Source organism: Panicum hallii, chromosome 5 (genome assembly GCF_002211085.1).
Source record: "Panicum hallii strain FIL2 chromosome 5, PHallii_v3.1, whole genome shotgun sequence".
Classification (NCBI taxonomy): domain Eukaryota; kingdom Viridiplantae; phylum Streptophyta; class Magnoliopsida; order Poales; family Poaceae; genus Panicum; species Panicum hallii.
In genome coordinates, this window is record NC_038046.1 from 15789083 (window position 1) to 15799776 (window position 10694).

A 10694-nucleotide genomic window follows, 5' to 3' on the forward strand; every position below is an offset into this window, starting at 1 on the left:
CCAAAAAATTGAAGGGGCAAATTTGAGATGGCCAAAACTATATTCGATATCAAATTGCAAAATTTCCATGAAGTTCACAGGATGGATTGAGTAGAGCAAGTGCAATTAGCAACAGTAATGACATGGCATTGTTCAAACAGATCAATTGTCACAGAAAGTATTTATTCTTCGTTGACCATATAACCAAGCCAGCTAAACAGCAAGTTCCAGCCAGAGCTTGCAACAACACTTCAAAACATCTATAGAAAGGACTGTCACCATGGCACCAGATCTTTACTCATCTGACTCCGTGCGGACAGCTGCAACAAAAACAACAAAGTTAGTATCAAAATATGTGTGCAACATAAACATATTATTCTGCTTCATATTTCAGGATGGCACAAATAGAAACAACCAACATAACAATAAAGTATAACACCCCGTTTGGATGTAGGTATTCAACCTTAGAATTTGGAATTGGCATTTATAAGCTACAATTACAGCTGTTTGGTTGCTTTAGAATTCAAAATTGGAATTCGGCCTCAATGCCAACCAGAGTACTTGCGTCCACCCTCTCTCAATACCGAGGGATACCCCATCGTATTGGGCAGAATTGCCCGTGTCTTCTCCCCAAGCAGGCACAACTCTTCCGCGCGCGACATCTCGATCCCCGAGGCCTCCGCTGCCGCGGCCCCGCCCGTGCACGGCGCTGCCGCAGGGCTCGCTGCCACCCCGCCCACGCATGCCGCCGTCGCGCCCTTCCCTTCTTCCTCACAGCCAGCGCCTCTTCGCTACTTCCTCACGGCCGGCGGCCCGGCACCAATTCCCATCTTCCTCACGGCCGGGGTCCCTTCCGTTCTTCCTCGCAGCAGGCAACATGGCGCCCATCCCCTTCTTCCTCGCGGCACCCCTTCCCTTCTTCCTCCATGGGCGGATGTTTCTCGACGGCAGCAAGGCGGGTGGCGGGCCCACTCCTCCGCCCCTCTGTCGGTTCGCCCCTTCCCCATCCCTGCGCCATCCCATCCCTCTGCCAGCCCACCCCTCCGCCCCTCCAGCGTGTCGTACAGTGCTTCGCCGGCGGCCCCGCCCCTCTGCCGGCGCGGGACGTCCCTGCGCTGCCCCTCTAGCGTGCCGCACGGTGCTTCGCCGGCGGCCCCGCCCCTCTGCCGGCGCGACGCGTCCCTGCGCTGGCCCGCTTCTCTGCCCCTCCGCCTCCCTAGCAGTGCATTGCATTGGACTGCCTCCCCTCTTTCAATTCCATATTTTTTACATCCAAACAGGAATTGCATTGGGCTGCTTCTTAGGATTCCAAAATCCAATATCATAGACATCCAAACAACAGAATTCGAATTATACCCATTTCAATATCATGGCTGATTTGGTATTGAACCCAATTCAATACCATGCCCTCCAATATCGACATCCAAACGGAGCCTAAGTGACCTACTACAAGTATTCTAAAAATATCAAAGAGATAGCTAATTACTTGAAATAAAATTAGTTCTAGGTGCACCATTTCAAGCAATCAATCAAGAGAGCCATGATAACAGCCAAACATAACCGTCAGAAAAATTCAAATCACTCTACTTCTACAGTTTTGTTACTTCAAATCTGCAAAATGCTATCAATCTGGATTATGCTTATGTTTAACTGAGATATCCTGTGCTACAGATCCTAATACAATATTGCAAGTTGTACAATGTTTAACTCAAGGTTCATTGTGCAATTGTAAAGTTGTATGCATCCCTTTGCCACCATGGTTCAAGCTCTACATCATAAAAGTAAGACATCAGCAAATTTCAACGAATTTGCAGAATTATTAAGTACTAAAACAGTAAAGACGACGAAGCATTTTTCCTATCATTACAGAATTTCCTATATCCACTAGAATTTTCGTTGTTCTAGGTGATTGCATTTTAATGAATGCTGCCATTTCTTATAACATTTCACCTTGCACCATGCAATCCAAATGGAACACAAATACGCAACCACTATGCAAATAATTGGAACATTTCACAAACAATTTACCCAGATTATCCCTCCCCAAAACAAGAAAATATAATTCTTGACAGTTGACCTTGGTTGCATCCTATGCGCCCGGTTAATTCGTTTCCCTCTACACATCACATTTTAGCCTACCGCATCAACAGCACACCAGATCAGATTTATGCCACCAGCAAACTACCCATGACTGGCCATGAAGCGCAGACAACCCGAGCACACAGACCAAAATGACCGCGATGAAGATTAGGACCCCACCAGTGAGCCACAAGATCAACCTAGACTTGGATCCATGCCCAACCTTAGGAACAGAATCCGCAAACCCTAGGATCTACCCAAGCAGATCGCATCGACCTAATCAAGAACACGGGATATTAACGGATCGGGTGGAGAAGGGGCAGGACACTCACTGGGCTTCTCCTGCTTGCCGTCCGTCCACTTGGCGACGGAGAAGTGGACCTTCTCGCGGGACGCGGCCTCGGACTTGAAGGGCTCCTTGAGGCAGTTCCGCACCAGCGCGGCGCAGATGTTGGAGTAGCCGATGTAGGTCATCCCCGCCGCGCGCCAGAAGGGCACCGCCGCCGTCGTCGCCGACATCTCGTCGCTTCTCCCTCTCTTCTTGCGCCGCCGCAGGTGGGTGGAGAATGGGAATGTGGGGAAGCTGCGCCTGCGACCGAGCGAGTCTCTCACCGATGTCTGGGCATCAAATCGGGCCATGGACAGCTTTGTAGCATCAAGTCGAGCGGCCCATTAAGCCGTTAGCTGTCCACGGCCCACAAATAGATTCAAAACGGCCCAGGACAAGGTCGACCCAGGATTTCCATGTTCCTTTATTTTTATCAAACGTACCTGTATTAACCTTAAAGATACCGTACAAAGACGAGTACACGTACAGGTACATTCTTGTGAAATTCAGAGGACAGCTGTACCACCATACTATTTGCACAAAGACCCTTGAAAAATACTAAAATGAAAATCAAGACCATGGAACCTTTGCAGGACGGATCTCCGTGTTCCTTTTCTTCTTCTTTCATTCCGTGTTCCTTTTAGTTTTTTTAATTATACAGTACAATTCAGACACTTACAGTACACGCACACTTATCTCTATATATACACGTACGCAAACTCTACCCCTATGAGCATCTTTGAGATTGATGAAGTCACCACGGGCGCCTCGCTATCGACGAGAACGTCGCCTACCACTAAAAGCATAACGTCGACCATTTTTCCCCTACTAGATCTATGATTTTGTGCCTTTTATCTGGACTCAGAAATAAAAATAAAAATATTTTATTAAGAAAACCTCTAGGCCTAATTTAACACTTCGGGAAAGGTACTCAACATTTTGGTTGGCTAGTAATTTGTTAAAGACCTTTCATATGTACTAAACATTTTCTAAACTTAATTTATCTTCTGGAATCTCTTCAGCATTTTGTATAACGCAAGCTAACCATTTTTAGAAATTACATTTTATGCATAATTGTAGAAATAATATTTTCAAAATCTTAAAACAGTACATACAAATAGAACCAATACTCTTCAAACATTTGATTTTGAAGATGAGAAAGAGTACCGAAACATATCCGTATCTTATTGCTCCCTCCGTCCCAAAAAACAAGTCATTCTAATTCAAAATTTATCCCAAAAAATAAGTCATCTTTCCCTGTTTAGAAGGGCATGTGCATGCAAGAATCAATTAGTACCAGATATAGGTAATAAATAGGAGCAGATATGATCATTTTACCTTTTTATTAATTTATCCTAGAATTTGTAGAATAACTTTTTTTTTACGGAGGGAGTACGTCGCTGCAATATGTCCAAAGTACTAGCGGAGGGAGGGGAAATAGGTGAGTGTTGAGAAAATAGGTGCGACAAGTGGGGCTCTAATCCTACTTTCAATTGTTGGTGATGCTGAAAATCCAGTTGTCGTATCAAAACCACACGTCGTACGGAGGAAAAAAAACACGAGCGAGTAGTATACTCCCCAATCCCCCATTACAGGATGAGTGGCTTTCGCCCGTCGTTAGAGACGGTTTTGTAGCGTGAGGTTGAACGAGAGGATTCGGCGCGTCGCATTAAACCGCATCAGTGATCATTGAATAATATAGTAGCCAAGTGGCGCGGTGCCCCAAGTTCGCCTAGCTCACCGGCGCTCCTCTCCAGTAGCTTTCAGCGCGCCGAAACCGCCGGCCCCAGAGCGCAGAGCGCAATCAGAGTAGTAGGCTTCTAGAGGAGCAGAAGCGACGGCGCGGGTCGCCGTGTCGCACACAAGCGGCGCACAGTTGGACACAGACTGCGATTCCGCCCGAATCCTGACGCCGGATCACCACAATAACCGGCGTCCTCTCCACCCAGCCCACGGCTTGTGACCGTCGCGTTCCCCCCGGCAGCGTAAGCCGACGCAGTACGCGACGCCGCTGGCGCCCGCGGCTCCGCCTTCCCGTTCGCGCCGCCTACAAAACCCCACCCGCTCCCTCCTCCGCTCTCCCCAACCACCTCGGGAGAGGACAGCGCCCTCGCATCCCGCGAAACACACCTGCAGAGACGCTGCGAAACCGCACGAATCACGCGGGGGCTCTCGTCTCGATCGTTGCGGAGCGAGTTGGCGGGCGGGGGTAGCGCCGCGGCGAGCATGGACGCGACGGCGGAGATCCAGAAGGTGGCGAGCATGCGCCTGGACAGCGGCTCCCGGTCCGGGTCCTCGGCGTGGTGGCGCGCGCCGGACGCCTTCTCGCGCTCCTCCTCGCGGAGGGGGGACGAGGACGACGAGGAGGCCCTGCGGTGGGCCGCGCTCGAGCGGCTGCCCACCTGCGACCGCGTCCGCCGCGCCATCCTCCCGCTCGGCGCCGGCGGCGAGGGTGGCGAGGCGGGCGCGCACCAGATGGTGGACGTGCTCGGCCTCGGCCCTGCCGAGCGCCGGGCGCTGCTGGAGCGCCTCGTGCGCGTCGCCGACGAGGACAACGAGCGCTTCCTGCTCAAGCTCAAGGAGCGCGTCGAGCGGTGCGTGCTTCTGGACTCGCATGCAGCTTCAGGTCGCCGTCCTGCGGCTCAGCTAGGACACGGACATGGACGTACTTATGGTGCGCTGCCGCCGCCGGCGAGTTGCATGCGCTGCAGCTGCTTGACGGTTTGCGCTCCTTTCCGCCGTGCAGGGTCGGGATCGACATGCCCACGATCGAGGTGCGGTTCGAGCACCTGAAGGCGGAGGCGGAGGTGCGCGTCGGCACCAGCGGCCTCCCCACCGTCCTCAACTCCATCACCAACAAGCTCGAGGAGGTCGCCAGCGCGCTGCAGGTGCGCCGCAGCCGGAAGCAGGCCATGCCCATCCTCCACGACGTCAGCGGCATCGTCAAGCCCCGCAGGTCCTTTCTCGGAATCGAGCTTTGAATCTCGAGTTAAATCTCGTTGCTGTTGGAGAGCGAGGTCTCAGGCCGTATCAATCTCTGTGCATCCTTCCTGACGGTCATTGCGTTTGCAGGATGACCCTGCTGCTAGGCCCGCCCGGGTCAGGCAAAACCACCTTGTTGCTCGCCTTGGCCGGGAGGCTCGATAAAGACCTCAAGGTTCGGAAAAGTAACTTTTAATTATACCATCAATAGTTTTGCCATAATTATAGATGCCTGCACCGCATTCTCACATATATACGCACAATGAGCAGGTTTCAGGCAAAGTGACCTACAATGGGCATGGGATGGACGAGTTTGTGCCGGAGAGGACAGCAGCGTACATCAGCCAGCATGACCTTCACATTGGGGAGATGACTGTCAGGGAGACGCTTGAATTCTCTGCACGCTGTCAAGGTGTTGGCAGTCGCTTCGGTATGATTCTGAAGTCTGTGAACATTTAGTCACGAGGGGCATGCATCCATTTCTGCTGCTTGCAAATTTTTATGCAGGATTGGCATGTTTAATTGATGTACTCATCAAGTTCCTGTTATGTTGGCAGATATGCTGACTGAGCTTTCACGGCGGGAGAAGGTGGGAAATATCAAGCCCGACGCCGATATCGACGCATTCATGAAGGCATGAATTTACAGTCTTAGATAAATTAAGGATATTTGGTGACTCTGGTCATATCTTTCATGATAGCTCACATGTACAGTAGGAAATAAGGACCTAGCTTATTCTTTTGCTTATATTATTTAGGCTTGCGCAGTGCGGGGACAAGAGGCTAATGTGATCTCTGATTATATACTGAAGGTATTTGACTTACCAGTGTGGATGGTTTTCAGATTGAATTACCAATGTTTTATTGCCATTATTCAACATTTATACATCTGTTGTTGCAGATATTAGGATTAGAAATATGCGCAGACACGATGGTGGGGGATGAGATGTTGAGGGGCATTTCTGGTGGCCAACGGAAGCGTGTCACAACAGGTAGCTAGACATAATTCGGGTAGATTATAACCTTCCTTTCTGTTTACCACAGTCACTTCCTGCTTGTGTGGCGCATCAGCATAAAGTTTGTTTTTGTCGTTGGTTTCCTTGTTCATCTTATACTGGCCATGTACTTCCTTTCATTTTTCTTCAGCAGTTTGTGTTGAACTGTTCTCCTGCTACATAGATACATCACTCTTCATCGTGTTCTGTAAAAATTATATATTAACTTCAATTCAGAATTATAGTAGCTTTTACTGGACAGTTTTGTGATTGGCTGCAATCCTGCAGGTGAGATGCTTGTTGGTCCAGCAAATGCGCTGTTCATGGATGAAATTTCGACTGGGCTTGACAGCTCGACTACATTCCAGATCATAAAGTCACTTAGACAGGCTATCCACATCCTCGGTGGCACAGCCCTCATCTCCTTGCTGCAACCTGCGCCTGAGACATATGACCTTTTTGATGACATCATACTGCTCTCGGACGGGCAGATTGTGTATCAGGGGCCCCGAGAAAGCGTGCTCGAATTCTTCTTGGCTCTTGGGTTCAAGTGCCCTGAGAGGAAGGGCGTGGCTGACTTCTTGCAAGAAGTAAGTAAACCACCACCTTCTTCTGAAAGAAACCATATATTTTTCTTCTTGTAACAATCTCCATGGCCTCGCTGAGCAGGTTACTTCCAGGAAAGATCAGAAGCAGTACTGGGCGCGGCACGACAAACCATACCAATATGTGTCGGTTAAGGAATTTGCATGCGCATTCCAGTCTTTCCATGCTGGGAGAGCTGTAGCAAACGAGCTAGCCGTTCCTTTTGACAAGAGGAAGAACCATCCCGCTGCTCTGACCACCTCGAGGTATGGTGTCAGTGCCAGGGAGCTGTTGAAAGCAAACGTCGACCGGGAAATCTTGCTTATGAAGAGGAATTCCTTCGTCTACATCTTCAGAACTTTGCAGGTTATTGGAGACTCTAGCTCAAATCTAAGATGGTGTGGATAATTACAATGCCTGAGTTGTTGCTGTTTTGATATGTCAGATGATGATGGTGTCCACCATGGCAATGACTCTGTTCTTCCGAACAAAGATGCACCGTGACTCAGTGACTGATGGGGGTATCTACCTGGGCGCACTTTTCTTTGCGGTGATGATGATCATGTTCAATGGATTGTCTGAACTTGCACTCACCATCATTAAGCTGCCAGTGTTCTTCAAGCAGAGAGATCTCCTATTCTTTCCTGCATGGGCCTACACCATACCCACATGGGTCCTCAAGATTCCAATCTCATTTGTTGAGGTTGGCGGGTTTGTTTTCATGGCTTACTATGTCATTGGGTTTGACCCAAATGTAGGCAGGTGAGATTAAAGAGAGATTTAGGTCAGCTTGTTAACTATATATTCTTACAGGCCTTTCTTGACCCTCCTAGTTTTGTGGAATGTAGGTTCTTCAAGCAGTATCTCCTTTTGCTAGCAGTCAACCAGATGGCAGCATCACTCTTCCGATTTGTTGGTGGGGCAGCAAGGAACATGATTGTTGCAAACGTCTTTGGATCATTCATGCTGCTAATCTTTATGGTGTTGGGCGGATATATTCTAGTAAGAGGTACAACCTTACATTTTTTTAGGAAAAAGAAGAAGAATTTCACCCTTTTCTCTACATAGTACTAGTCTTGCTGCTTTTTAATAAGCGGGTGCTTCTTTATTTCTTAATTGACAGATAAAGTGAAGAAGTGGTGGATATGGGGCTACTGGATCTCCCCGTTGATGTATGCGCAGAATGCTATATCAGTAAATGAGATGTTGGGGCACAGCTGGAACAAAATTTTGAATAGCTCTGTGTCAAATGAGACCCTAGGTGTGCAATCCCTCAGGTCCCGTGGAGTCTTCCCAGAAGCAAAGTGGTACTGGATCGGCTTAGGCGCATTGCTTGGATTTGTAATGCTCTTCAATTGTCTCTTCACACTTGCACTGGCATACCTGAAGCGTGAGTTCCTAGGACTGGTTTGCTCCTTTTTTTAGATAATGTAAATACTTAAAATTAAGAAGGTTTTGTTTTGAGTTTACAGCATATGGTAAGTCCCATCCATCGATATCTGAAGAGGAACTGAAGGAGAAGTATGCAAACCTCAACGGAAATGCTCTGGCTGAAGATAGCTTGGCACTGGGAAGTACCCATCGAGCAACAGTGGGTATCACTGGATCTGGTTCAGCAACTGCTGAAAATCATTCTTGCACCACACAAAGGGGTATGGTCCTTCCGTTTGCCCCGCTTTCGCTCGCTTTCAACGACATCAAGTATTTTGTTGACATGCCACAGGTAAATATTGAAATTACTTCTCTATACCATCAATAGTGTGCCATTGACTCTAAGACAAAGTAACCTTTTGATGGAACTCAAATTCAGGAAATGAAAACACATGGTGTTGTCGAGGACCGGTTAGAGCTTCTCAAAGGTGTCAGCGGATCTTTCAGACCAGGAGTGCTGACCGCACTGATGGGTGTCAGTGGTGCTGGCAAGACAACTCTAATGGATGTGTTGGCTGGCAGAAAAACCAATGGTTACATTGAAGGAAACATCAGCATTTCAGGATACCCAAAGAAACAAGAGACCTTTGCACGTGTATCGGGATATTGTGAACAGAACGATATCCACTCACCGCAGGTGACAGTCTATGAGTCGCTTCTTTTCTCAGCGTGGCTCCGCCTTCCTATGGATGTAGATTCAAACACTAGAAAGGTCAGTCAAACAGAATAGATCCTGCTCCCAACTTCAGTCAATACTTGATATATTAGACAGCATTTGCTTACCTTTATGCGTGCAGATGTTCATTGAGGAGGTCATGGAGCTTGTGGAGCTAAAGCCGTTGAGAAATGCTTTGGTGGGACTTCCTGGTGTGAATGGTCTGTCAACTGAGCAGAGGAAAAGGTTGACCATTGCTGTAGAGCTGGTTGCAAACCCCTCAATCATTTTTATGGATGAGCCAACCTCTGGCCTTGATGCCCGGGCAGCTGCAATTGTTATGAGGACTGTGAGGAACACTGTTGATACAGGTAGAACTGTGGTCTGCACAATTCATCAGCCTAGCATTGACATATTTGAAGCATTCGATGAGGTGAGCTTACGGTTGAATGTTGTACTTTCCAGTGATTTCTCCTTACCATTTCTTTGAATCTGGATAAACAGGCTGAATTGGTGAAACTTCATTGATCATGTCTGGTCTTACAAACATGAAACACCGGTGCAAGGTCTAAAATGTTTGATGAATGGTTGCAGCTTTTCCTTATGAAGCGAGGAGGAGAAGAGATCTATGTTGGTCCACTAGGCCATCATTCTTCAGAGCTGATTAAGTATTTTGAGGTGTAGTGATGTTACAAGAATTTCCAATTTTTTCTAGATTTCTTCAGGATTACTTATTATATTATATTGCTTCATATGGTCCAGGGAATTCAAGGAGTCAGGAAAATTAAAGACGGCTACAATCCAGCAACATGGATGTTAGAAGTAACAACAGTCTCTCAAGAACAGACACTAGGTGTTGATTTCAGCGACCTATACAAGAAATCTGAACTCTACCAGTGAGTAACTTACAAATCTCCTATTCACTTCATCACTCAGAATTTCCTATTGCCGATAGGTGGTTTTGGTTTAAACTATACACCAGTAGCAACCCTGATAGAAAAATCTATGGAGGAAATCTTTATAATCCCCTAAATTATTGGGTCTAATCTACCCTGTTGTGAAGCCCTCTAAATACCCATTAAACTTACAAAACCTTAATAGTAAGTGCCAAAAAATGTGGCTTATCCCTTTGGGAAAAGCCTTGTACAATATAAATTTGAAATATATTTATGCTCCACATCTTAATGAGTGATTTTATATTACCTCTTATTTGTTCAATCGAGTCACCATTCTATGTATGTTTGTATTATTTTGCAAAAGTTATGAGTCATATTGCATTGCAGAGATTTTTATAACTTTGCTAGCACCATCAACACTTTGTTTAATAGAACTGTTATGTGTGATAAGTTCATAACCAGTACGTGTCTAGCTACTTCCCTAACATTTCATTTGGTGTCACCACTACACCATGATAACCATGATTTTAACATTATGTTCTACAGGAGGAACAAGGCCTTGATACAAGAGTTGAGTGAACCCCAAGCAGGTTCAAGTGACCTTCATTTCAGTAACCGGTACTCGCAATCTTTTTTCATGCAATGCTTGGCTTGCCTGTGGAAGCAGAACCTGTCATATTGGAGGAACCCTGCTTACAATGCCGTTAGGTTATTTTTCACTACCATTATAGCCCTTATCTTCGGCACCGTCTTCTGGGACCTTGG

The 10694-nt window shown here is 47.3% G+C and overlaps 2 protein-coding genes across 2 annotated transcripts; one reads left to right on the forward strand and one right to left on the reverse strand.

Moving 5' to 3' along the window:
• Nucleotides 1-21: 21 nt before the first annotated feature.
• LOC112891376 (ATP synthase subunit epsilon, mitochondrial) lies at nucleotides 22-2675 on the reverse strand. The gene is made up of 2 exons (XM_025958218.1): nucleotides 2391-2675; nucleotides 22-299 (listed from the first exon to the last, which is right to left on the reverse strand). The coding sequence occupies exons 1-2, from the start codon at nucleotides 2575-2577 to the stop codon at nucleotides 274-276; spliced, it is 213 nt and encodes a 70-aa protein (XP_025814003.1). The 5' UTR covers nucleotides 2578-2675; the 3' UTR covers nucleotides 22-273.
• Nucleotides 2676-4612: 1937 nt separating this feature from the next.
• Nucleotides 4613-9933, forward strand: LOC112893668 (ABC transporter G family member 35-like). The gene is made up of 17 exons (XM_025961122.1): nucleotides 4613-4980; nucleotides 5133-5342; nucleotides 5459-5543; nucleotides 5639-5798; nucleotides 5926-6002; nucleotides 6126-6179; nucleotides 6269-6359; nucleotides 6651-6952; nucleotides 7032-7313; nucleotides 7393-7709; nucleotides 7796-7956; nucleotides 8071-8337; nucleotides 8420-8670; nucleotides 8758-9090; nucleotides 9176-9466; nucleotides 9628-9711; nucleotides 9796-9933. Exons 1-17 carry the CDS (start codon nucleotides 4613-4615, stop codon nucleotides 9931-9933), a joined length of 3471 nt encoding a protein of 1156 aa, XP_025816907.1.
• The last annotated feature ends 761 nt before the right edge of the window (nucleotides 9934-10694 follow it).

Bases quoted from the DNA above. Each gene is read 5' to 3' on its own strand.
- LOC112891376 (XM_025958218.1), bottom strand. From the start codon at position 2,577: ATGTCGGCGACGACGGCGGCGGTGCCCTTCTGGCGCGCGGCGGGGATG. The intron at 300-2,390 runs GTGAGTGTCCTG...TTTTTGTTGCAG, and splicing joins CGGCAAGCAGGAGAAGCCCA to CTGTCCGCACGGAGTCAGAT.
- LOC112893668 (XM_025961122.1), top strand. From the start codon at position 4,613: ATGGACGCGACGGCGGAGATCCAGAAGGTGGCGAGCATGCGCCTGGAC. The intron at 5,799-5,925 runs GTATGATTCTGA...TTATGTTGGCAG, and splicing joins AGGTGTTGGCAGTCGCTTCG to ATATGCTGACTGAGCTTTCA. The intron at 6,953-7,031 runs GTAAGTAAACCA...CTCGCTGAGCAG, and splicing joins TGGCTGACTTCTTGCAAGAA to GTTACTTCCAGGAAAGATCA.